This window comes from Morus notabilis, unplaced genomic scaffold (assembly GCF_000414095.1).
Source record: "Morus notabilis unplaced genomic scaffold, ASM41409v2 Scaffold1185, whole genome shotgun sequence".
NCBI classification, from domain to species: domain Eukaryota; kingdom Viridiplantae; phylum Streptophyta; class Magnoliopsida; order Rosales; family Moraceae; genus Morus; species Morus notabilis.
In genome coordinates this window covers 158,260-179,255 of record NW_010357564.1, presented here as the reverse complement: position 1 = coordinate 179,255, position 20,996 = coordinate 158,260, and the positions used below count along the sequence as shown (strand labels likewise).

Here is a 20,996-nt window from a genome sequence, read left to right as displayed (position 1 = left end):
GAATTTGGCACCTTAATGTATAAACAAAAAGAAATCTCATATCTTATCAAGATTGTGTTGCAAGCACAGGCAATCGTCATGGTTCAATAAAATAATCACCGTCCAATTAACACCTTCCAATGACAAAAGAAAGTGCAACCCAAAAAGTGTTAAAACTGTGAATTTCAGCGCTAAGTGGGACGACCCCTCCCCAGTCCGTGATCAATTGAACAAACCTCTTCTCCCTCTCTCTCTTAATTCTATAGTATGGAATGGAAATTAAAACAAAAAACAGATAAAAAAAAACAAAAAATCTATAAACAAGGTTCTACTTCTAGGCAGGACATGAAATTTTTACTCTACAAGTATAAATTGTATTTTAATTGTTGTGTTAGTTATTTAATAGTTTGATTTAGAGTATGAGCAGTACAGTATCACTCACTTTTAATATAGACATGCACATATTTAACTCTTAAAAATAATAGTTCCTACTGATAGAATAAAAATGCATGTTCTATCATAAATATTCTCTTATTTTTAACAATAAAATTTTTATTGAATTTTGTCATTTTAATTAAATTTAACGTTTACAAACATGTAACACGATGCCCCTGTTTGGTACATTGGTTCGAATTGTGTTCATTTGAACTTTTTTTTTATTTAAATAGAAAAATCTAAACTATATGGTTTAAATTGTAGTCCGAATTGACGTTATGATGTGCAGTTAAAGTTTAAATGTAAACAAAAAATAAAATCTGATTTGTGTTTTGTAGGTGTAAAAAGTTAAGAGAGTGGACATTTTTTACTATTTAAAAATAGTTAGAACTATTAAAATGAAAAAGTGACTTAAATTCTAAGTTAGACAGTTTAAATCAATTTGAACAGAAAATATAATTTTTACTACGTGCTTACCACACACGATTATAAACTTGATTCATAGCTTGAACTGAGCTGAATTAAGCCGAACTAGTGAAACAAACAGGTTAAATAGCCAAATATCATTGCTCTAGAAAGCTCATTTTTCTTTTGAAACAAATAGGCCAAATAGCCGAATAACACTGTTCTAGAAAGCTCATTTTTCTTTTGTACTAGGGTCCGTTTAGTTCGTTGATTCGAGTTTTTAATTCGAGTTGAGATGTGACTTTTGACCCATTCTTTTTGCTAATTTGAGTTTAGAATTCGAGTTTTGCTACAGTAAAAAGCTTTCAGAAACAATCACATCTAACTTTTTTACTACAGTAAAAAGCTCTCACACAATATCACATCTTAACTCGAATTAAAAACTCGAATGGGCCCTTTATGTGAGAGCTTTTACTGTAACAAAAAAGTTAGATGTGATTATTTCTGAAAACTTTTTACTGTAATTAAATTTTAAACTCGAATCGATAAAATAATCGGGAGCTTAGCTTCAGCCTAATTACAAACATTATTCTATTCAAATTGGTCAGTCAATGGGAACCCAATTTTCTTGCACACAAAAACATCACAATCATAATAGACACGAAAACGGTCAGTTTTGAATACGTCTAAAACAGTTTGAGACCCCACATTGGTTTTTTTTTTTTTCTTTTTTTTGTTTTAATTGTCAAATCCGCTCCTCCTTTCAAACTCTGACCCAACTTGTCGTTTAACAAAAGTCACAAAACCCACTAACTCAATAAATGAAAAAAAAAACATTGTCGTTTCAATCATCACCGTTGTTAACCGTTAAAGCCCCACTTTCCCTCTCTTCCCATCTCTCTCTCTCCACACTTTTCTTTCTCTCCAAACAACTCTGTTCTGAATTATCCCCAACCTCTCTCCGATCTCAAAAAAGCCAAACATATCACAAAAACAAAACAAAACCCATTTCTCTTTCTCCTTCAAAAATCACGGCACGAAATCAAAATACTCTGAAAATCCATTAATTATGCCTCCAAGAAAGCTTCTTGTTTTCTCCATCATCTTTTTCTTTTTTCACTCCTCTGCTCACAATGTCAGCTTTGACTTCCCTTCCTTCAGCCTCAGAAACTTCACTCTCCTCGGCGACTCGTACCTCCGAAACGGCGTATTAGGCCTCACCCGAGAGCTCGGCGTGCCGTCCTCCAGCGCCGGGACCGTCATCTACAACAACCCCGTCAGATTCCACGACCCTGAAACCAACTCCACGGCATCTTTCTCCACAAAATTCTCCTTCTCCATCACCAACATCAACCCGGACTCCTCCGGCGACGGCCTCTCCTTCTTCCTCTCGCCGGAGAATCGCACGCTCGGTAGCCCCGGAGGTTACCTGGGCCTCGTCAATTCCTCCCAACTGACGCAAAACAAGTTCGTCGCAATCGAATTCGACACTCGAATGGACCCGCATTTCGAGGACCCGAACGACAACCATGTCGGGCTCGATGTCGAGAGCCTAATTTCGATCAAGACCGGGGATGTGATGCTCCAGGAGATTAGTCTCAAGAGTGGGAATGCCATAACTGCTTGGATTGATTACAAGAAGGATCAAGAAAAGCTTAAGATCTTCCTTAGTTACTCGAATCTTAAGCCCGATAATCCGGTTTTAAGCGTGGACATTGATCTCTCCAAGTACTTGAAGGAGAATATGTATTTGGGGTTTTCAGCTTCCACTGAAGGAAGTACTGAGCTTCATTTGATTGAGAATTGGAGTTTCTCTACATATGGGTTTTTGAAATTAAGGTCAAGATTGAATCCTCACAATGTGTCGGACAACACGGTGATGATGACACCGATGATTCCGGCGAGGAATTCTTCGAGTAATGATCACAAAAGGCTCGGTTTGGGGCTCGGGATTGCTGGTCCAGCCTTCTTTTTGGTTGTCCTTGTGGTGTTTGGTTATGTGTCTTTGAGAAAATGGAAGAGTTTTAAGACTCAAAAGAGCTTCAAAAGTGATGTTTTGGCAGGTCCTAGAGAGTTCACTTATAGAGAGCTGAAGTTGGCCACAAAAGGGTTTCATTCTAGTAGGATCATAGGGCATGGAGCCTTTGGGACAGTGTACAAAGCCTTCTTTGATGGCTCGGGGACCATAGCCGCGGTGAAGAGGTCGAGGCATTCCCACGAGGGGAAAATTGAGTTCTTGGCCGAGCTCTCGATTATCGCTTGCTTGAGGCATAAGAATCTGGCTCAGCTCCAAGGGTGGTGTGTTGAGAAAGGTGAATTGCTTCTTGTCTATGATTACATGCCCAATGGCAGCCTTGACAAGTTGCTTTACCAAGAACAACAACAGCCCGGGAAAGGCGAAAACGTGTTGAGTTGGTCTCATAGGCACAACATCGCAGTTGGGCTGGCTTCTGTTTTGACATATCTTCACCAAGAGTGTGAGCAACAGGTCATCCATAGGGACATAAAGACAGGAAATGTGTTGCTTGATGGGAATTTCAATCCAAGGTTGGGAGATTTCGGGTTAGCGAAGCTTATGGACCACGACAAGAGCCCGGTTTCTACTCTAACCGCCGGGACAATGGGCTACCTCGCACCCGAGTATCTTCAATATGGGAAGGCCACTGAGAAGACGGATGTTTTCAGTTATGGTGTTGTGATCCTTGAAGTGGCTTGTGGGAGGAGGCCGATAGAGCGAGAGACGGGCGGTCAGAAGATGGTGAATTTGGTGGATTGGGTTTGGGGTTGGCACTCCGAAGGGAAGATCATTGAGGCTGCTGACAAGAGGCTAGTTGGGGAGTTTAGGGAGGAGGAGATGAGGAAGCTGTTGCTTGTGGGGCTGAGCTGCGCCAACCCTGATAGCGCGGAGAGGCCCTCGATGAGGAGGGTGTTGCAGATATTGAACAACGAGGCCGAACCAGTCGCGGTACCAAGGCTCAAGCCTAGCATCACTTTCTCTTGTGGCTTGCCTCTCACCTTGGATGACATTGTTTCTGATGATGATGATGAGTATGAGATTAAGATTACCTCTGTTTGATTTTTTTTCTTTTCAAGGCCTTCTTTATATACATTAGTCACATTTCATACTATAAGATAGTAGGATTTTTCATTCTTTGATTTTTTTTAAAGTATTTTTGGTATCCTTTTTTGTATAATGGAGATAAAAGAAGAGACTTATAGCAGTTCATTGACTGAGTTCAACATTTATTGAACTATATATGTGGTCTCTGCTTTTTTCCTTATCATATAAGAAGCTTGCTTAAGTATTCTTTCTGTTACAGTTACAAATTCAACAAGCTATAGTATGTAACATTTCTTAGTTTCCATGCAATGACCAATTAAAGATCTCTCTGATTCAGGAGCCGTTTTGTTTACATAATATACACTTAAAAAAAAATGAAAATTTTCCATACAGCAACTTTATGTCGTTTTAAGAGTTTTGTACTGACATTATTATCTTGAGTGAAAGATTTTTCCTTTATAAGCACTAGTAAAAAGGCTAAAAAAGTTTTTGTTGATCCAACGATTATTTCAAAGCACTTGATTATTTAGTAAATAGTTGATAAGACCATCAGGAAAGAAACATTGATTCCTTCCTTGAAAACCATATTGTTTTGAGTCACCACAAGTACAAAAAGCATTTCCAATATTGGTTTCTCATCAAACCACATAGTAAAGTAAACAGAAGCAATAATAATTCATATATCAACATTATTAATATTTGATGTGTTTCTAATCAAAATCACATAAAAATTGGATTAAATAAGATAGTATAAAAAATTGACAGAACCTAATAAATAAATAAATAAATAAAAACAGTGCCTTACCGATAGGAATATACTCTACCAAAGAATTCTCATGTCAGTATATAATTACAAACAAGTACATAAAACACAATTATCTAGTAAGGTTAAGAGAAAGGGGACTCTGGAATCTTGAACTTCATCATACAAATTTCAACTGAAGCACATTATAATTTAACTCGTCCATACACTGTTACATTAGTCTTTGAGCAAAAAAAAAAAAAAGTTTATATATATATATATATAGAATAAATGGGAAAAAAAATATTACAGCTTAACTTAATACCAAGTTCTTCCATTCTTCTTTGCCATGAATATTTGGAAGGAATCTGCTGGATAATATATATCAGTTCCTAGTAGCAACCAAGATTGGACCAGAAATATGACCCTCCTGATACTGCCTTTGATTTGATTTAAATGATACTATTATTTGTAAAAGCAGAAATGAAAATGAATTTTTTGTTGTCATTTCTTTTATTGGAAAGGATATAATGATGCTCAGCATGAAAAAGAGAAAAAAAAAAAAAAATTCATGGTGACACATAATTATGAAACTAAAATTTAGTTTGTTAGGAGTAAATAAGCAAGTTCGAAACAATAATTCTACTTTTATGAAACTTAAGAGAATTTTGACGTATGCTTTTCATGACATTCATGATTATGTATCATTACTCTTCTGAAAAAGATGGTGAGATGAAGTGGTGTGTTATGTGTATGTGTGTGTATATAATATATATATAACCTGCTGAGGGAAAATAGTGTTAGTACATATATACTAAGGGAAAAAAAATTTAAAAATTGGCATACTTGTTGATTTGCATCATGTGTCATTGCATTTATGAAATGAATTTTGCTTTCTAGGGATGGAACTTATAACTTTTAAGACACCAAAATAAGGGCAATCTCAATGACACATTCTTGAAATGAAACTCATTTTGTCTAAGGGTGATTTCATAATAATGAAAGTTATTGTGTCATCTTCCTATTTCTGATCAATTAATTTCTTCAAATATATATGCGCGTTTCACTTGTAATTAATAAAAAAACAAGGGAAAATAACAAAGTAGTTATTATAATTATAATGGCCATGTGGCCGTTAACTTCTCTCTCTCTCTCTCTCCTCCCTCTCTCTCCCCTCTCTCTCTCTCTCTCTCTCTCTCTCTCTCTCTCTCTCTCTCTCTCTCTCTCTCTTTGTTGGAAGAGAGAAGTACTACTTTAAGCAAACAATAAAGTGTTATATTAAAAGAAAATTCTCATTTTCACCAGAAACCTATAAATCTATATATGAGACCAAAATATACATGCGCATTAGTTTCGTAGCTATATGTATATTTACAATTGAGTTCAAGAAAATCTTACATCATTCAAGCCGTTTGATGAGGATCAAGTGGTGGCTGGCATATTCACATCACAAATCAAAATGGAGTGCGATAAATGCTGACAGAAGAAGAGAAAGCACACTCCCAACAAAGGCAAAGTCTCTCTTTAGCTCTTGGCGGGTTGTGCTCTCTCTCTTCTGTCAACATGATTTGTGTAACCACTTGACTGTTGTTCTTCAATATATATATATATATATATATATGGATCTTCTCCTGTTGTTGAAACCAACATATTGCTTTAGAAATTAGAATGACATTACAAGGATATGTATATATATGTAGCTTTTGTAACATCGAGTTATATGCATGTCTAATAAAAAAAAAAAAAAAAAAAAAACCTCACAATTAATGTGTTTGTTTAATCTTATGAATGTATATTCCATGCATTATATGCATAGCCATATAAAGCAGTTGACGGTAGCGCAAAAATAGACATAACAACTTGATTTTGGAACGACCACACACACACACACACACACACACACAGATGTATATGTATAATATATTATATTATATCATGGTCATGAGGTAGTTTTCATGGTAGTAAATAGGATAATATATTTGCAGGGCTGAAAAAAAATTTGACAAGAAGCAGAAAAACAGTTGCCAAATATAAATGAACCTCCATAGTATAGTATCATTATGTCATTAGAAAAAGCTAGGTTCTCAAAGATGAAACTTTGAGAAACATAAACACACACATATATACATATATATATATATATATATATATATATGGACCAGTTAAAAAACCTTATTTATTTTTTATTCGTTTATTTGTGTTAACTGCACTACATTGCTCATTCATTTATTATTAACATATTCATATATATGACAATTAAGGGATCATCGCATGCATGCATATCAATATAATAGAATCTAATATAGTTTACAAAAACCATATATATTTTTAATTAAAAACCAGCATGAAACACGCTACAGCTTAAAAAAAAAAGGACTGAAAATAAGAAACTAGGTAAAGAAAGTCAATACCCTTATGTGGTGCTTCAAGATTTTGGCTCCACAAAATCGACATGAAAGCTCCTTTTCCTTTTTTTGTCTTCCTCTCTCTCTCTCTCTCTCTCTCTCTCTCTCTCTCTAAGGAATAGCGTTTTTTCTACTAGCTAGATTATCTCTATTTTTCTATGAAAACTTCTTGTGAAATGAAAGCAAATCTTGCCAAAGAAATGATGAGGAAGAACAAACAAATTAGATGAAACGGATAACCAAGAGTGTTCTATAGAGAGAGAGAGAGAGAGAGAGAGAGAGACGTATTAGGTAAAAACTCTCAACCCCATGGAGCATTCACATTTTACGCTTGCTTGATAGATGACCCTATTAATAGGGAAGTGGTAACCGGCTGCAGCCGGTGGCTTGTGGACGGTGACCGGGTGGTACGGTTAAAGTGGTCCTCTAATTAAGATTCATTTATTATTTATAATTTGGCAGTTTCTACAAATTAGAGATTGTTCAAAACCTGACTCAACCTTTTTACCTTCGCATTTATAGTTTTTTTTTTTTAATTATTATTACTTTTGAATGAATAAGTGTATCTTATTGGAGAGGAAAAATACATTTTTTGGGGGGAAATTTTAATTAATTACGTACCAATTAGAAAATAGTAACAGAATATAAGAAACGTACAAGTAACTCATAAATGTGAAACCAAATTTGGTAAGGGATAGTGACCGGCTATTGCAGGTGGACCCAAAAGGTCACCTGACTCTGTTCACGCGTGGTACGGGGATTTAGAGACTAGAGTGGCTTTTCTCTCGTGATTTAAACAAATCAAGACCGTCAAATCAGACCGAATCGGACACGTGGAAGACATGCATGGTGGGGGACATTTGATGCGGCACCACTTCAGCCATCTAGGGTTTTACCTCGTAACGGAAGCAATTTCTTCTCTTTTTTCACCCCAACAAATCAAGTTAAATTTCTACAAGCACAAAAAAAAAAAAAAAAAAAAATGTAAAACTTCTTACTTCTCAAATTCTTGTAGTATTTTTCAATTTGTTTAAGAAAATTTATAAGTCATCTTTTTGTTCTCATTTTAAAATCTACTTAGATTCTGGTGGTTTGTAGGTTTAATTAATCCCTTGGTGATTTTACATTCTTCGATTAGTTATAAGTTCAAAGAGCTCTTTACACAAGTTCTTTTCTAAGAAAAAATTAAAGTTTGTTCGAATATTTTACGGTTTAGATTTCTAGTTATATTTTCTAATGAGAGAATTTCTAGTGAATTAGTTCTTGAACTTTTGATTTTTTAACAAATTACTCATTGGATTTTAGTAAAATATTGCAAAATTTCCCAAATTTTTAAATTAAGACTGCTAAAACTTAAAAAAACGTCTTTATGCATGTGACATTACATACTTTATCTATCATCATTCAAAATTTCTAACATTTGCGCCTTCAAAATTCGAACTTCTGTAATGTGTACAAAGAAAGTCAATGGCCTTATGTTTTTGTCTAAAATTTTAAATTATTATCACTTTAGGGTAATTTGGCATATTTTATTAAACGAAGGCGTAATTTGCTAAATTCAAAACTTCAGAGAACTACTTGTCAAATCGTGAAAAATTAAAGAGAAAAAAATACTAAGAAAAAAAATACTACTCTCATCAGACTTATAATTTCATGGTTATCCATATTTAGGCATGAACAATAAATTGGATTTGATTTGGAGAAGTTCATAGCCATTTTTTTGTGCAAAAAAGTAATAAAAAAAATGCTATGAATATACTCTTTTAGCCCCCCCCAAAAAAAAAGCTACGAATAAACTATTTTTTTTGCAAAAGAAATAGAACTAAAAGGAAAAAAAAATGGCAGTCTCTATTTGATATTCATGCGGCAATACCCTACACTTCCTTTGATCCTTTTTTTTGTCTTTTTGTTGTTTAAGAGATCAAAATTCTCTTGATTTGATGTGTATTAATTAGCAAACATCATTATCATGAGTCAATTTTGATATTTCCGTTTATGCCATATTACTTCCCACCCACCCCAAGAAGAGACAGATTTAGCAGCGGTAAAAAAAATGGACTTTGAAAGGTGAATACAAACAAAAACCGTGATAAAACATTTCCATTGGCGGTAGTTGATGTCAACATATACTAAAGATAGTTTCAAGTAGATTAAGAATGAATATATATATATATATATATATATATATCCAAGAACACGATAGGTCCAATCACCAAATCCTCATCCATTGATTTTCTTTTCTTTTATTTTCTTTATTCTTTTTATTTATTCATTTCTGATTCACCAGAGGAACTTTTTTGTTTTGCAGAGGAACTATTTTCTTTCCGCTAAAATGTACATCTTTGGAGGAAGATCAAAAACCATTAAATCTATGAGACAGATGGTATAAAATTTGAGTGAAACAACTAATTTAACTGTTAATAACACCAATAAACTCCAAAAAAAAAAAAAAAAAAAAAAAACTATTTTCAGGTTTCTTTGTGCTCGATATCTATAACTTTTGTGTGTAAAACAACTACTTTAATTAATAGCACCAATAAAAAGTACCAGGTTTTCTTTGTATTCGCTATCAAGTACTAAATAAGTTGAAGTTGAGAGAGGGAAAATTAATCCATTAAGTGCCAACTGCCACAAAAATCTAAAACTGCCAAGGAATTCTCTATGTATTGATGAGAGAGAATGTCATTTGGCTCCAGCCGAAAAGGTTCTCTGCGATACAGATTCCAAATTTCATTTCTTCTATTGTTCCTAGTAGTTCATTCCTAAATGTCGTATACAAAATTAAATAAAAATAACAGTAGAACACAGATAATTTTGATCCCAATATCATTGCAAAAAAAAAAAAAAAAAAAAAAAGGAAAAAAAAAAGAGTTTAATTGATCTGGGTCACTCACAACTTAACTAGTTCTGACCAGCTGAGTCTCTTCAGCAGCATAAACAGAATTTAAAATCTCATCACCGGAGAGGCAGCCATGAAATGAATCATTTTCCAAATTGTCAATCATCCCTGGCTTGGTTTTGCCAGCATAGTTTGAAGCAGCCTGGGCCGCTTTCTCACCCCAGGGTGCCGATAATAAATCTACAAAAACGGAGTTTTCTGAGACAGGATTTTTATCTTCTTGAGTATCCATTGCTGTCTTAGAAGATTCCACGAAGTCGGTCTTCCGTTTAGCACCGAATGCCTCTGCCTGATCTGCAAATAAGACTTTTGAAATAGGTGTGCCGCAAATTTGCTTGTAAGTTTCATAAGTAGCAGCACGAGTGTTCCCGCCTTTTAAAAGTTCGCTGAGAGGATGCAAAACCGAGATTGGATCATTATTTTTCTCCAGAGTTTCCATTAAACTGAGAAAGTCGGAGACGAGTTTGGTTTTGGAAAACTGAACAAAAACTGCAGTTGGATCCATCTGGTAGACAAAAGTAACGGAGGTCACACCAAAGGTTTTTGAGAAGCATTCTCTTATGTGCCTTGCCTTGAGTTCGGAAGGAAATCCCCAAATTAACACAACGTTCTCAAACACAACATTTGAGTACCGCTTTTTCTGGCTATATTCCACGGACGCTGTAACCTTATTACCATTCGTTAGATCAATAATGTCTGCATTAGTCCAACTGAGATACAGAAGGTTGATGTGCTTCTGGAGTTTTTCATTCTCAGCTAAACTTTCCGAGGGTGAATGGAGTTTAAAATCAATGCCAATATAACCGCATGCCTGAGCAAAAATGCATCCCGTCATAAAAGCATCATATCCCGCATCATGCTTGGCTCCGGAATTCCAGCTGGAGGACCTGCAAATAGATAGCTAATTTTTACACTAAGGTGGCCTCAGTTTTGTTGAAAATAACTCCCACGTACATTAATTATCGAAACATGATGTGGATTTTCTTTTGACCTCTAAGAAACCTCATAGAGGAGAGGAGATCATGTGAGAAGGTTCATCAAAATGCATTTTTCTTCTTCCTTTTCTTTTCCCCCAAAATTGACACTAAAATAAGTTGAATGATCTAAGCACTAAAAAGTTTGCAATATAGACAGAAGAGAGCAAGAACAAACCTCAAATCATCCACTTCAACCTCCACCTTAACATAGGATTCAAGTGCCGCAAAGCTAAGAGAGATATGCGGGCATAACAAGGTGAATGCTGACGATAATGATGTCTTGGATTTCTTCATTCTTTGTCGGAGTACTTGATGAGTATTCAGTAGGATTTTGGTGTCAATAATGTGAGGAAAGTACTTGCTAACAGAGGAAACAAATTCTTCAGCTGTTGAGGGAAGAGGGCCTATAAATTTGTTGTATACATGAGCAATATCTGTATCAAAGAGAAGAAAGCATATCAATAATAGACCATCTGATTACTCTTTTATACAAAAATGGGATTTAGTATTTCATGTCTGTACCCAAGAAACAATTGTGACCGACGATCAATTTCCGTTCCGAGGACAAGAGGTCGACAACATGGCGAAACCCAACAGCAGCTTGGATCTTTTTCTCTGCTCGTTTCCGATGCTCATTATTCACTTCTTTCTGGTAAAAGAGAAAAAAGGAACATCAAGAAATTCATTTTTCCCAGGAAGCAGATACAATAACTTTAAAACTTTTCTTTTTAATGTTCTTTCTGTTTTTCTTCATATGCATTTTCCCATAGTTAAGGTCATCTATAGATGCCAAATTATTAGTGATGGACCAACCATCTTCACTTCTAGCCAACAAAGATGCCAGTTCAAAGTTTTAAGGCACTAAGAACAATCCATTTCGCTACTAAATTCTAAAAACAATTGTTTCGACTGCCTGACCGTGTAGTCATTCAAACAAGAAAGACAATTCGGAAAACACATCAAATCCATCTAAGGGACGGATAGGAGCTTCTTACAATGAGTAAGTCTCTGTCATCCTTAGAATCTGTATAGACCACTAGATGTTGTGAGAAAACATTGTCACCCTTCACGTGAACATAAGTGAGATCTTTGAAGTTTTTTCTAACGACCTGCATATTTACATAGACCACGGCAGAAGACATTATTCACTTTACTAGATAAGCATTGAAAATTATGAGCAATGTACTATGACGACGTGTTAATGATTAATAAATGTCCAATAATGATTTCTTACAAATTACAATTTTATGATAATTGGTAGAAGATGTAAGATATAATTACAAAATTACCAGCTGAATCAACCGAAGCTGATGAGAAGTGAATCCAATCAGATTAACAGCCGGCCACATCATGAAAAAAAGGGTTTGAAATTTTTGTTTGGAGTCATTTGAACTGCCCTGAAACTGGAACTCTCTATTTCGAGGCTGCAATAACCAATCATGCCATTCACTTAATCTGTTCTTCATTCTTTCCGAAAAGAGAATGTCCGCCATAGCGACTAATGGTATGTCTCCAGCATCTTTTGAGTTATAGCATGTTGCAGATGACTCGTCTTCATCCCCCGAATTCAGACGTCTCAGTGCTTCATCTTCTTGCCTTCTGGATAAATAAGATATTCCTGAGATTACCCAATTGGGTTCAAATTCGCAAACTGAAAGCATCTCTAGAAACGAAACTTTGAGAAAGCATCAAAAAAATACATTTTAGTTTGTATAACATGAAGCAGCGAGATAACTTTTAGTAACTATTAATAGAAGAGAAAGTTAAAACTCATAACCTATGTTGGGCAAGAAAATTCCAATCATGAGCACCTAGTTAAAACTCATAACCATACATATGGAAGAGAGAGAGAGAGAGAGAGGGAGAGGGAAACGGTCCAATTTACCTTCTCGTATGCAAGCATTGAAATCAAATTGGTATCTAGCCAGGAAATCAATTGATCCTGTCTGCCAGATAAATTCATAAGAGGAGCGGTCGATTGTAGGAAGTTCTTGACGCGGAAAAATGTAGAAATTGTGCCTGTAATTGAACAATCTCATTCAGAAATGCGCATGAAAAATGCACAAAAGTAAGCTCTAAAACGATGGTAATCTCTTACAAAGAAACCACAGGCAAAGCATCAGAACAAAAAATTATGAACTCTTTCTTGCCTTTATTTTCTCAGCAAACAAACGTGTAACCAAAAGATCAGCAATTCCAATTCTTAAAGGCTTAAATCAAATGAAAATACTTAAATCAGTTGCTTTTTTAGCAAGCTTGTTTACCAACACGCAAAAGCACCATGTTTCAAAACGAAATTTTCTTAGCTCTTTCAAGCCCTCTATTTTCTCAGCAAACAAACATAAAACAATATTATAACACCGTTCAAAACCAAAACTTTCCTACTCCAAAATTGATCATTCCCGTGAATTTCACCGGCATACAAAATGCAAGCAATCAGCCAAAAGGTAAAACTAAAGCAAATCTAGAAGATTAAGCAAACATTTCGCTCAAAATTTCTTTCCCTTTCTCTCCGTTTCATCATCAAACAACCAGAACTTAGAGATAGAAAGACGAACATCGTATCATTCAAAATCGAACATTTCCTACTCTACAATTAATCCTTTCCTACAATGTCACCTAAAAGAAAAATGCAAATAATAAAGAAAATCATTACGCATCAACGAAAGAAGATTAAGCAAACATTTCGCTCAAATTTCTTCCTTTCCCCTCATTTCATCATCAAACAACCAGAAACTTAGAGAGAGAGAGAGTACGGATAAGCGACGAAAGTCTGCTTGGAAGAGTCCCAGCGGAAGGGGCAAACACCGAACTGAATGACGGCGAACTTCTCGGCGGAGTGCTTGACCTTGAGGTAGAGCACGTCGGAGCGGTCGAAGCCGAGTGACTCGCGCCACGGCGCGCTGGTGACGCCGCTCATCTCGAGGTCCACGGCCACGAAATCCGCCGCCCTGACGTGGCGCCGCAGCTCGGCCAGCGCCGCCTCGAAGTTCGACCTCGTCACCAGCTTCTGAGGGAACGACGACGCCGACGCCGATGACGGCTCGGCGGCGGAGGCGGAGGCGGAGAAGGCACGTGACAGGGCACGTGAGAGGGCCGCGGCGGTCGGACGGTGGCGGTTCATGGTGAGAGCATTTGGAGTGGCAGAGGAGGAGGAAAAGGGTGGGTCGTTTCTTTGGCTCCGGTTTTGAGGTGAACCGTGAACGGTGGACAACAGAAACTATACGACATTGTTTTCTAGAAACGACATTGTTTTAGATGTCGTTCGTCAAGGATGTTGGGTGGCAGTGTGGATTCGACGCGACGAACTCGACCCAAATTGATGACAATATTGACACGAAAATTAACTTGAATGGACTCGGTATTATGGGGAAAAAAAATCACTTAAAATAGTAAAAATAATATTTATGTCACTTCATAAAATATAAACAATTACCATTTAATTTATGTCTTTTTTTAAGAATGAGGTGTGTTATAAATATTTTTAAAAAATACTATTATCCTTAAAAATAATTTTGTTAATGTGTAATTTAAGAATCCGTAAAAATAATTTTGTTAATGAGTAATTTAAGAATATTAAAAAAGGGGTATAAAAAGTAGAAAAAGAGAGTCCATAGACGCATCCTTATAAATAATGAGCAATGATACACACGAATATCATCCATGCACACCTAAATATTATGAAAATTCTGTAGAACTGAAATGATGTATTTGTTATTCGGTAAAAGAAAATAAAAATAAAAATTAACACATTTGTTTCACCGTTCTACTCATGATATGACGCATTAAACTTGATTTTAATGATGTGCACCATTTTTTTAATTAATAATACAAGAGTATACTTTAAAAGCAATGCTTGTTCAATTTTTAACTTGGTACACATTGCATTCTCTGGTGCAGTCTCTCTTCACCTGCACAGATCAAATTTGAAGCTTCTCCAGCCTTTCCTGATATGATGAAAAGTTTCCCCTCAATGTCGCCTCTTCTCGTCTTCGATCAAGGCACCGCTTTGTGGGTCCGTGCTTCCAAAGAAGAAGTTTGAAAGCGTTGCAATGTCGATGAGACACGGGCTATGAGAATGGATGTTCTTTCTGGACCAAGGATTTTATTTCGATGCAGTAACAAAAGGAACACCTCGGAAAGATCATATGCGCGTGCCTATGGAAACACGTCTTTTCGTGAAGCTGGAGGACCGTAGAAGGCAGCATTGTTGTTCTCAGAAAGAAACACGAATACTCTTGCAGGAGATTCAGCAGTCACTGGCATAATTCACCACTGGAAGTGTGTAATTCAGGAATTGCACAGGATTTCTATGCTCGAACTAGACGGGCAGCAAAGGCCCCGTCGAGTGAATGTTTCACTGGATGGGAAAAATAGAATCCTTCTGCGGTTACGAAATCTGTGGAGACATATCTGTCAACGGGATCTATGTGGAACTCCTGCAATGCAAGGGGGGGAAAAAGAAAAGAAAAGAAGCATCTCAATTCGGAAGTATTCAAGAAGCAAAATATCGCCATAAGTGCAGAAATTGTCCTTTGCATTTTACTTCACTAATTTGTGATACATATGAGCAAAGCAACTTCTTAGGGTGCGTTTGGTTACAGTGTTAGTGGTTTTCTTTTCACCTTTCTTGACTGAAATAATGTTCTATTCTTGCAAAGGATTTAGGTGTAGAAAAAAGAAAAAAAAAAAGGAACCTCTTAAAAGGGAACATAGTAAGAAGCTTACCGGATGCCTTAGAAGAAATGCAGCAACTCTATCTTCATTCTCTTCAGGATCTATTGAGCAGGTGCTATATACTAAAACTCCGCCGGGCTTTACTAATCTATGGATGCAAAATAAACATTAACATAGCGGGGAAAAAAGGTCAAATAGTGGTTATGAACTTATGAATATTCTTATGTGAAAAAAAAAGAAGAAAAACCAGCATCATGTTTAATTTTCTACTACATACACACTGGCAAAAAACTGTCAAGCCACCATGCTAAAGATAAAGTACAGAAGAAAAGAATCAACTTAAAACTTAGCAATTGTATCCACATGTTTTTCTTTTTACAAGGACGCCCTACAATCACTTACTAACTCTGTGTTTGATTGAATGGGATAACTACTTTTGATTCTAGTGCGCATTTCATTAGTTACGGGAAAAAAAAAAAACAACAGTCCAATGAAAGAAAAGTTTTGATCGTACAAGGAAGCTGCATCGAAGAGCTCGTCCTGTAAATTCTTAAGCTCCTCCATATCCTCCAGTTTCCTGTTCCAACGCAAGTCCGCTCTCTTCACAAAGTCAAAGAACCAAAAACAATGATGGTTAAAAGATGTTTTGAAGACTTGATACAAACACAAACTCAGAAAAACTTGTACTTATGAAATCACCTTGGAGAGAACACCAAGTCCGGAACATGGAACATCCAACAAAACTTTATCATACTTAACGGTGTTAGTTTCCTGGAAAGGAATAATAGAAACAATGAATAAGGTTTACATGTTTGAAAACACAATATTTTAATTTAAGTTGAAAGCTTACAGAAAAAATACGAAGATCGGCGGAGATTGTGGTAACGACACCATCCACTTGGTGCAACTTAGCCGTCTCTTTGAGGATTCTCAACCGTCCTTTGTTTATGTCAATCGCAGATATCATACCTGAAACCCAATACAACACCTCCAAATGCTGTCCAAAGAAATAAAACTCTAAATAATTCTTAGATCACAGAACAAAATGATTGGTCCTGGATGACAAATTACCTTGGCCATGCAAACGGGAGGCCATGTAAAGGGTTTTTCCACCGGGAGCTGCGCAACAGTCGATAATTTGCTCATCCGGTTGAGGATCCACAACAGAGACTACCAGGCCTGCACCAAGATTATATTTTCGTACTCAAGGAGACAACAATGTGGTTGAAGTAGAAACCCAAAATTTTACAAGTCATGGAAACACATATAAAAACATTAGTCTCCAAATGAGATACGCAAGGACCACATGTTAAGAAAACAACAAAAATGATAATCTACAGTCTAAGCAGTAGAAAACTAAGAGGACGTTTGGTTTATGACTTCAGAATCATGGTTCAGAACTATTCTCGATTTACGTGTGTTTTGTGAGAGAAAACACTATAACGAGCTACGAACCATGGCACGGAACCTTGTTCCAAACGCACTTTAATTAGTTGAGGTGAAAATTAACCTGCACTCTCATCCTGAACTGAGCATAGGCCCTCTTTCAGCAAACCAGCTTGTATCACATTCTGAAATTAGAAAGTGCTTAATTATGATAACAAGTAGCTTTTAAGGACCTAATAACATTTAAAGGAAAAGAGGTTGAGGGCATTATTCTAGTCCCTTCTTACTCTACAAAGTCCTATAACTTGAATTCACATTTTCAATTATATATGTGTCTAACAAAGCACAAAGTTATACCATTTACACTCATACCTGTAACCCGGTTTTGATTCGGACGAAATCACTCATGTGTAAGGAAAGCTCATATGGGACCTGTTGTTAATTGACAAGAAAAAATAAAAAAATAAAAGTACACTTAGTCAAAACTAACAGGTAAAGTAGTCAAAACTAACAGGTAAAGAACCCCCAAAAATAAAGGATCAAGTGCACATTTAGCACCTTCAATGAATCAAGCTTGGCCACAAGATCGGCTCTTGAGATACCTTTACCACTGTTTGCCCTGACATTAGCACCATAAGTAGTATAAGATAATTTATATCATACACAAAGAAGAAAGTTGATGAGGTGAGAAAATCCGCAAACCTTAAGCTGTAACTAGGATCGCTGTTATTCCATTCCATCAATTTTACTGCTTCTTCTTCCCCTAGATACTTATTCCATCTCCTGACCATCCACTGGAAAATATAGTAACAGCTGACAACAATCACAACTAAGTTCCCTATTCCAGAATAAGGAAAAATAGAAAACAATTTCTATTTTCATTTTACCCATTTTCTCTACTTTACATTTTACAAGACGTTTAATCTTAAGATCAAGTTAGTCAAATCTTTTGCAGTAAATGAGCAACTAAATAAAAAATATAAAAAAATAATAATAATAGTAACAACAGAAGGACGGCTTAGAAGTTTTCATATTCAAGGTTTTGTCTACACAAGATAAGTGCCCGTTTGATTCATAGGTTTTGAATAGAATTCAAATTTTTGTGAGAGAAAACATTGTAGCAAAAAGGTTTGAATAGTAGTTAAAACCTATGAAATAAACGAGCGTATGAGTCTCATTCAATAATGAACTTACAACAGGATGAGAGTGTAATATAGCAAGAGCACGTGCTTGTGCACGATCATCGCCTTCCAATTTGGGTACAGGAAGAGAATCAGTTTCCTGCAATCCAAAATTGAAGGTTAAAAAAAATCCTTTAGAGAAATTACATAACTGTGGATAATACTAACTGATAATTCAAAACCTTAAGCAAAACTAGCTTCCGTAGAATCGCATTGACCATGTTACCAGCACCTGGTCGAAGGGCAACTTTTGCAAGCCTCGCATTCTGCATTATACAACAAAATCCCAACCCAAATAAAAGTATAATTAAAAAAAGGGAGCAAAAAGGATGTCATTATCATATCTTTCTTGAGAAACTATTCATTCAAAAGGCTCGGGGATTAAAGAAGCACCAAAGCTAAATCAGGGCAAGAACTTGGCACATTCAAAGTTGCAATTTGGAAATGATGCCATGAATTCCGGATATTTACTCGAGAAAAAAAAAAGAAAAAAAAAACTAAATTATGAATATGAAGGCCTAACAGAAAAACATGACTGCCACACTTATTCTAAAAATCTCTTAAAGCGAAACGTTGAAGAGAAATGAATTTGTTGGGGTAAAAGAGAGAGAATTCTACCTCATCTACAACAGCATATGCTGGCATATTTAGCTTCACAATCTCGTAGGAACCAATTCTGAGAATCTAAAAGGAAAAGCACCAAAAGGAAATGAATCAATGGGAGACTCAGTAAATAAGCTTGCCGAGAGCATAGAAGAATATGCTACCTGTAAAAGCAGCGGTTCCATTCTTCTAAATGCCTTCTCATCGTGGAAAAGCGAGCTGATCAAATGATCGAGATATCTCCTCCATCGAATCGTCCCACCAACAATGTCCGTAACCTATGCAGTCAAAAAAAAGAAAAAAAAATGGGGTGGGGGGCCGGAAGGAAACAGGAAATTCAGTGCCATGGACATCTGATAGAACTAAATTACAACACCTAAGGCATACTTGCAATAGAAACAACTATGTCACACACGTTTTAAACTCGAGTTACATATTGTATGCATATTTTATCCAAAATAGAGAAATGGAAAGAGAGTGCTAACCAATCTAAGATCACGATCATCTAAATCCCTTGTGCAGAAACCGAGAGTTCTTTCCACATATGCCATCTCATTATCACCAGAGCCCTTCCCTTTCTCATTTAGAAGGTCAGCAAAGGCCCCACCAAACTCTATTCTCATCAGCCTCACCGCAGACACTATAATCCAAAGACCAAATCCTCACTAAGAAATCCCAAACGTAAACAAAGACAAATTGCCACACTTAAAAGAGTTAAAAGTGAGTTTCCAACACAATGTCATGTGAATTCTCTTTTGCCCTAAGACAACATACCAACACGCGCGCACGCACACACATATATATGCATACAAACGTATATAAATATATTAGAGTTTCTGTTTAGTCCTTCACAAAGGACTGGTTCTACAGTAAGGGGGTATAACATGATATCTGTTTTATGATACAATGATTTTAGAAAAGTGTAACACTTGTATGTGATAACTAAATTCTTTGCTCTTATACTGTCACAAATATTGGTACATAGAATAATTGTCATGTTCTATGTAGCACCACAAAGGACTTAAGGCCTTTGCCTATACAGGTGGAGAGAAAAACTACCAGCTCGTTTACCACACTTAAAAGAGTTCATAAAAAAGTCAATTTCCAATAAAATGTCACGTCTCAATAATCAAATTAGCTAAATATGAAAAAAAAAAACCCCCCAATTTTGTTCCAGAGAGAGAGAATACCAGCTCTGTGAGGTGAAACCTCCAAATTCAGCTTCTGGGTCTTGTGCGAATGGGTGTGAGGACCTGAAAAAACACATCCTTTTTGGTGAATTACATAAATAACAATGACCCAACTAGGCAAACAAATTCCAAAATGAAATTCACACACACTCCTTAAACCTTTGTTCTTGTTTTGGTTTAGAGAAAGAATCAAAAGACAAAAACTTTGACGCTACCCCATGTTACAATTCATCACAAGTACCATAAATCTTTTTTCTTATGGTTGTTTTGGGCATAAAAAATGGTGATTCGAAATCTAACCTTTTCTGGAAGCAGAAACTGACGCCAGGGGCGGCTTCAGTGAGTTGCGAGAGGAAGAAGAAGAAGAAGCTCTTCTGTGGGTCCCGCCGAGAAGAAGCACGCGAAGGGAGAACACTTCTGCCATTGCTGTATGTTATGTGAGATTGAAGATGGTGAGACTGAAAGTATTACTAACACTGCCTCTGTGTTTTTCTCAAACGGATAACAAGAAACAAAAAGAAAACGGTCTTTTGCCTGCATATTAATAATTAAAATCTAACAACTAATAAAAGTAAACAAAAGAAATTGGTCTTTTGCCCGCGTATTAACAATTAAGATCTAACAACTAATAAAAGTAATCAAATTAACAATTTAAGACACGGATTGGGAGGCATTAGGCAACCACGTGACTGGTGTATTTAGATTTTTTGGACTTGTATATATATATAAATAATAATAATTGTGCCCAAATTAGAAGTGATTTTATTAGATTTAAAGTTAAATGGGTCTAAGTCATCTCATAAAGTATGAACTTTTATGTGTAAAAATAATGTCTAATTTTTAATTTATGATGGGTTAAAATTAAAAATAAAAAAAGTACGTGCATATATAAATGGTATGATAATTTTTTAACATCTCATCATTAAAAAAGTGAGATCTTCATTCTCTAGATAATTCATACACTTTAATTTAAAATATTAAGAACTACAAGATTTAAGAATCACATCCATTCTTATAGATTCATGTACGGTTCCGCATTTATTTTATTTTTTTTTA

The 20,996-nt window shown here is 35.9% G+C and overlaps 3 protein-coding genes across 3 annotated transcripts; 1 reads left to right on the top strand and 2 right to left on the bottom strand.

The window, feature by feature from the left end:
- Positions 1 to 1,736: 1,736 nt before the first annotated feature.
- On the top strand, positions 1,737 to 3,926 carry LOC21401187 (probable L-type lectin-domain containing receptor kinase S.7). Its single transcript, XM_010090137.2, has one exon. It carries the CDS (start codon positions 1,889 to 1,891, stop codon positions 3,893 to 3,895), a length of 2,007 nt encoding a protein of 668 aa, XP_010088439.1. The 5' UTR covers positions 1,737 to 1,888; the 3' UTR covers positions 3,896 to 3,926.
- A 5,757-nt stretch (positions 3,927 to 9,683) lies between these two features.
- LOC21401186 (poly(A)-specific ribonuclease PARN) lies at positions 9,684 to 14,038 on the bottom strand. Its single transcript, XM_024171493.1, has 7 exons — positions 13,660 to 14,038; positions 12,789 to 12,922; positions 12,193 to 12,521; positions 11,899 to 12,012; positions 11,426 to 11,552; positions 11,079 to 11,337; positions 9,684 to 10,813 (listed from the first exon to the last, which is right to left on the bottom strand). Exons 1-7 carry the CDS (start codon positions 14,025 to 14,027, stop codon positions 9,925 to 9,927), a joined length of 2,220 nt encoding a protein of 739 aa, XP_024027261.1. The 5' UTR covers positions 14,028 to 14,038; the 3' UTR covers positions 9,684 to 9,924.
- A 608-nt stretch (positions 14,039 to 14,646) lies between these two features.
- LOC21401185 (probable ribosomal RNA small subunit methyltransferase B) lies at positions 14,647 to 20,437 on the bottom strand. Its single transcript, XM_010090135.2, has 17 exons — positions 20,241 to 20,437; positions 19,941 to 20,003; positions 19,236 to 19,390; positions 18,915 to 19,028; positions 18,766 to 18,831; positions 18,330 to 18,413; positions 18,161 to 18,247; positions 17,669 to 17,760; positions 17,525 to 17,585; positions 17,339 to 17,398; positions 17,091 to 17,151; positions 16,652 to 16,759; positions 16,431 to 16,549; positions 16,280 to 16,351; positions 16,095 to 16,180; positions 15,632 to 15,728; positions 14,647 to 15,342 (listed from the first exon to the last, which is right to left on the bottom strand). The coding sequence occupies exons 1-17, from the start codon at positions 20,362 to 20,364 to the stop codon at positions 15,214 to 15,216; spliced, it is 1,578 nt and encodes a 525-aa protein (XP_010088437.1). The 5' UTR covers positions 20,365 to 20,437; the 3' UTR covers positions 14,647 to 15,213.
- Positions 20,438 to 20,996: the final 559 nt, after the last annotated feature.

What these genes read in the sequence shown, in the direction of transcription:
- LOC21401187 (XM_010090137.2), top strand. Translation starts at nt 1,889, where the DNA reads ATGCCTCCAAGAAAGCTTCTTGTTTTCTCCATCATCTTTTTCTTTTTT.
- LOC21401186 (XM_024171493.1), bottom strand. Translation starts at nt 14,027, where the DNA reads ATGAACCGCCACCGTCCGACCGCCGCGGCCCTCTCACGTGCCCTGTCA. An exon ending in CAGACTTTCGTCGCTTATCC is followed by an intron (nt 12,923 to 13,659) that starts GTACTCTCTCTC and finishes GTTCAATTACAG; the next exon opens with GCACAATTTCTACATTTTTC. An exon ending in ATGACAGAGACTTACTCATT is followed by an intron (nt 11,553 to 11,898) that starts GTAAGAAGCTCC and finishes CTCTTTTACCAG; the next exon opens with AAAGAAGTGAATAATGAGCA.
- LOC21401185 (XM_010090135.2), bottom strand. Translation starts at nt 20,364, where the DNA reads ATGGCAGAAGTGTTCTCCCTTCGCGTGCTTCTTCTCGGCGGGACCCAC. An exon ending in TGGAACCGCTGCTTTTACAG is followed by an intron (nt 18,832 to 18,914) that starts GTAGCATATTCT and finishes TTTTCCTTTTAG; the next exon opens with ATTCTCAGAATTGGTTCCTA. An exon ending in AGTTCAGGATGAGAGTGCAG is followed by an intron (nt 16,760 to 17,090) that starts GTTAATTTTCAC and finishes ATCTTGGTGCAG; the next exon opens with GCCTGGTAGTCTCTGTTGTG.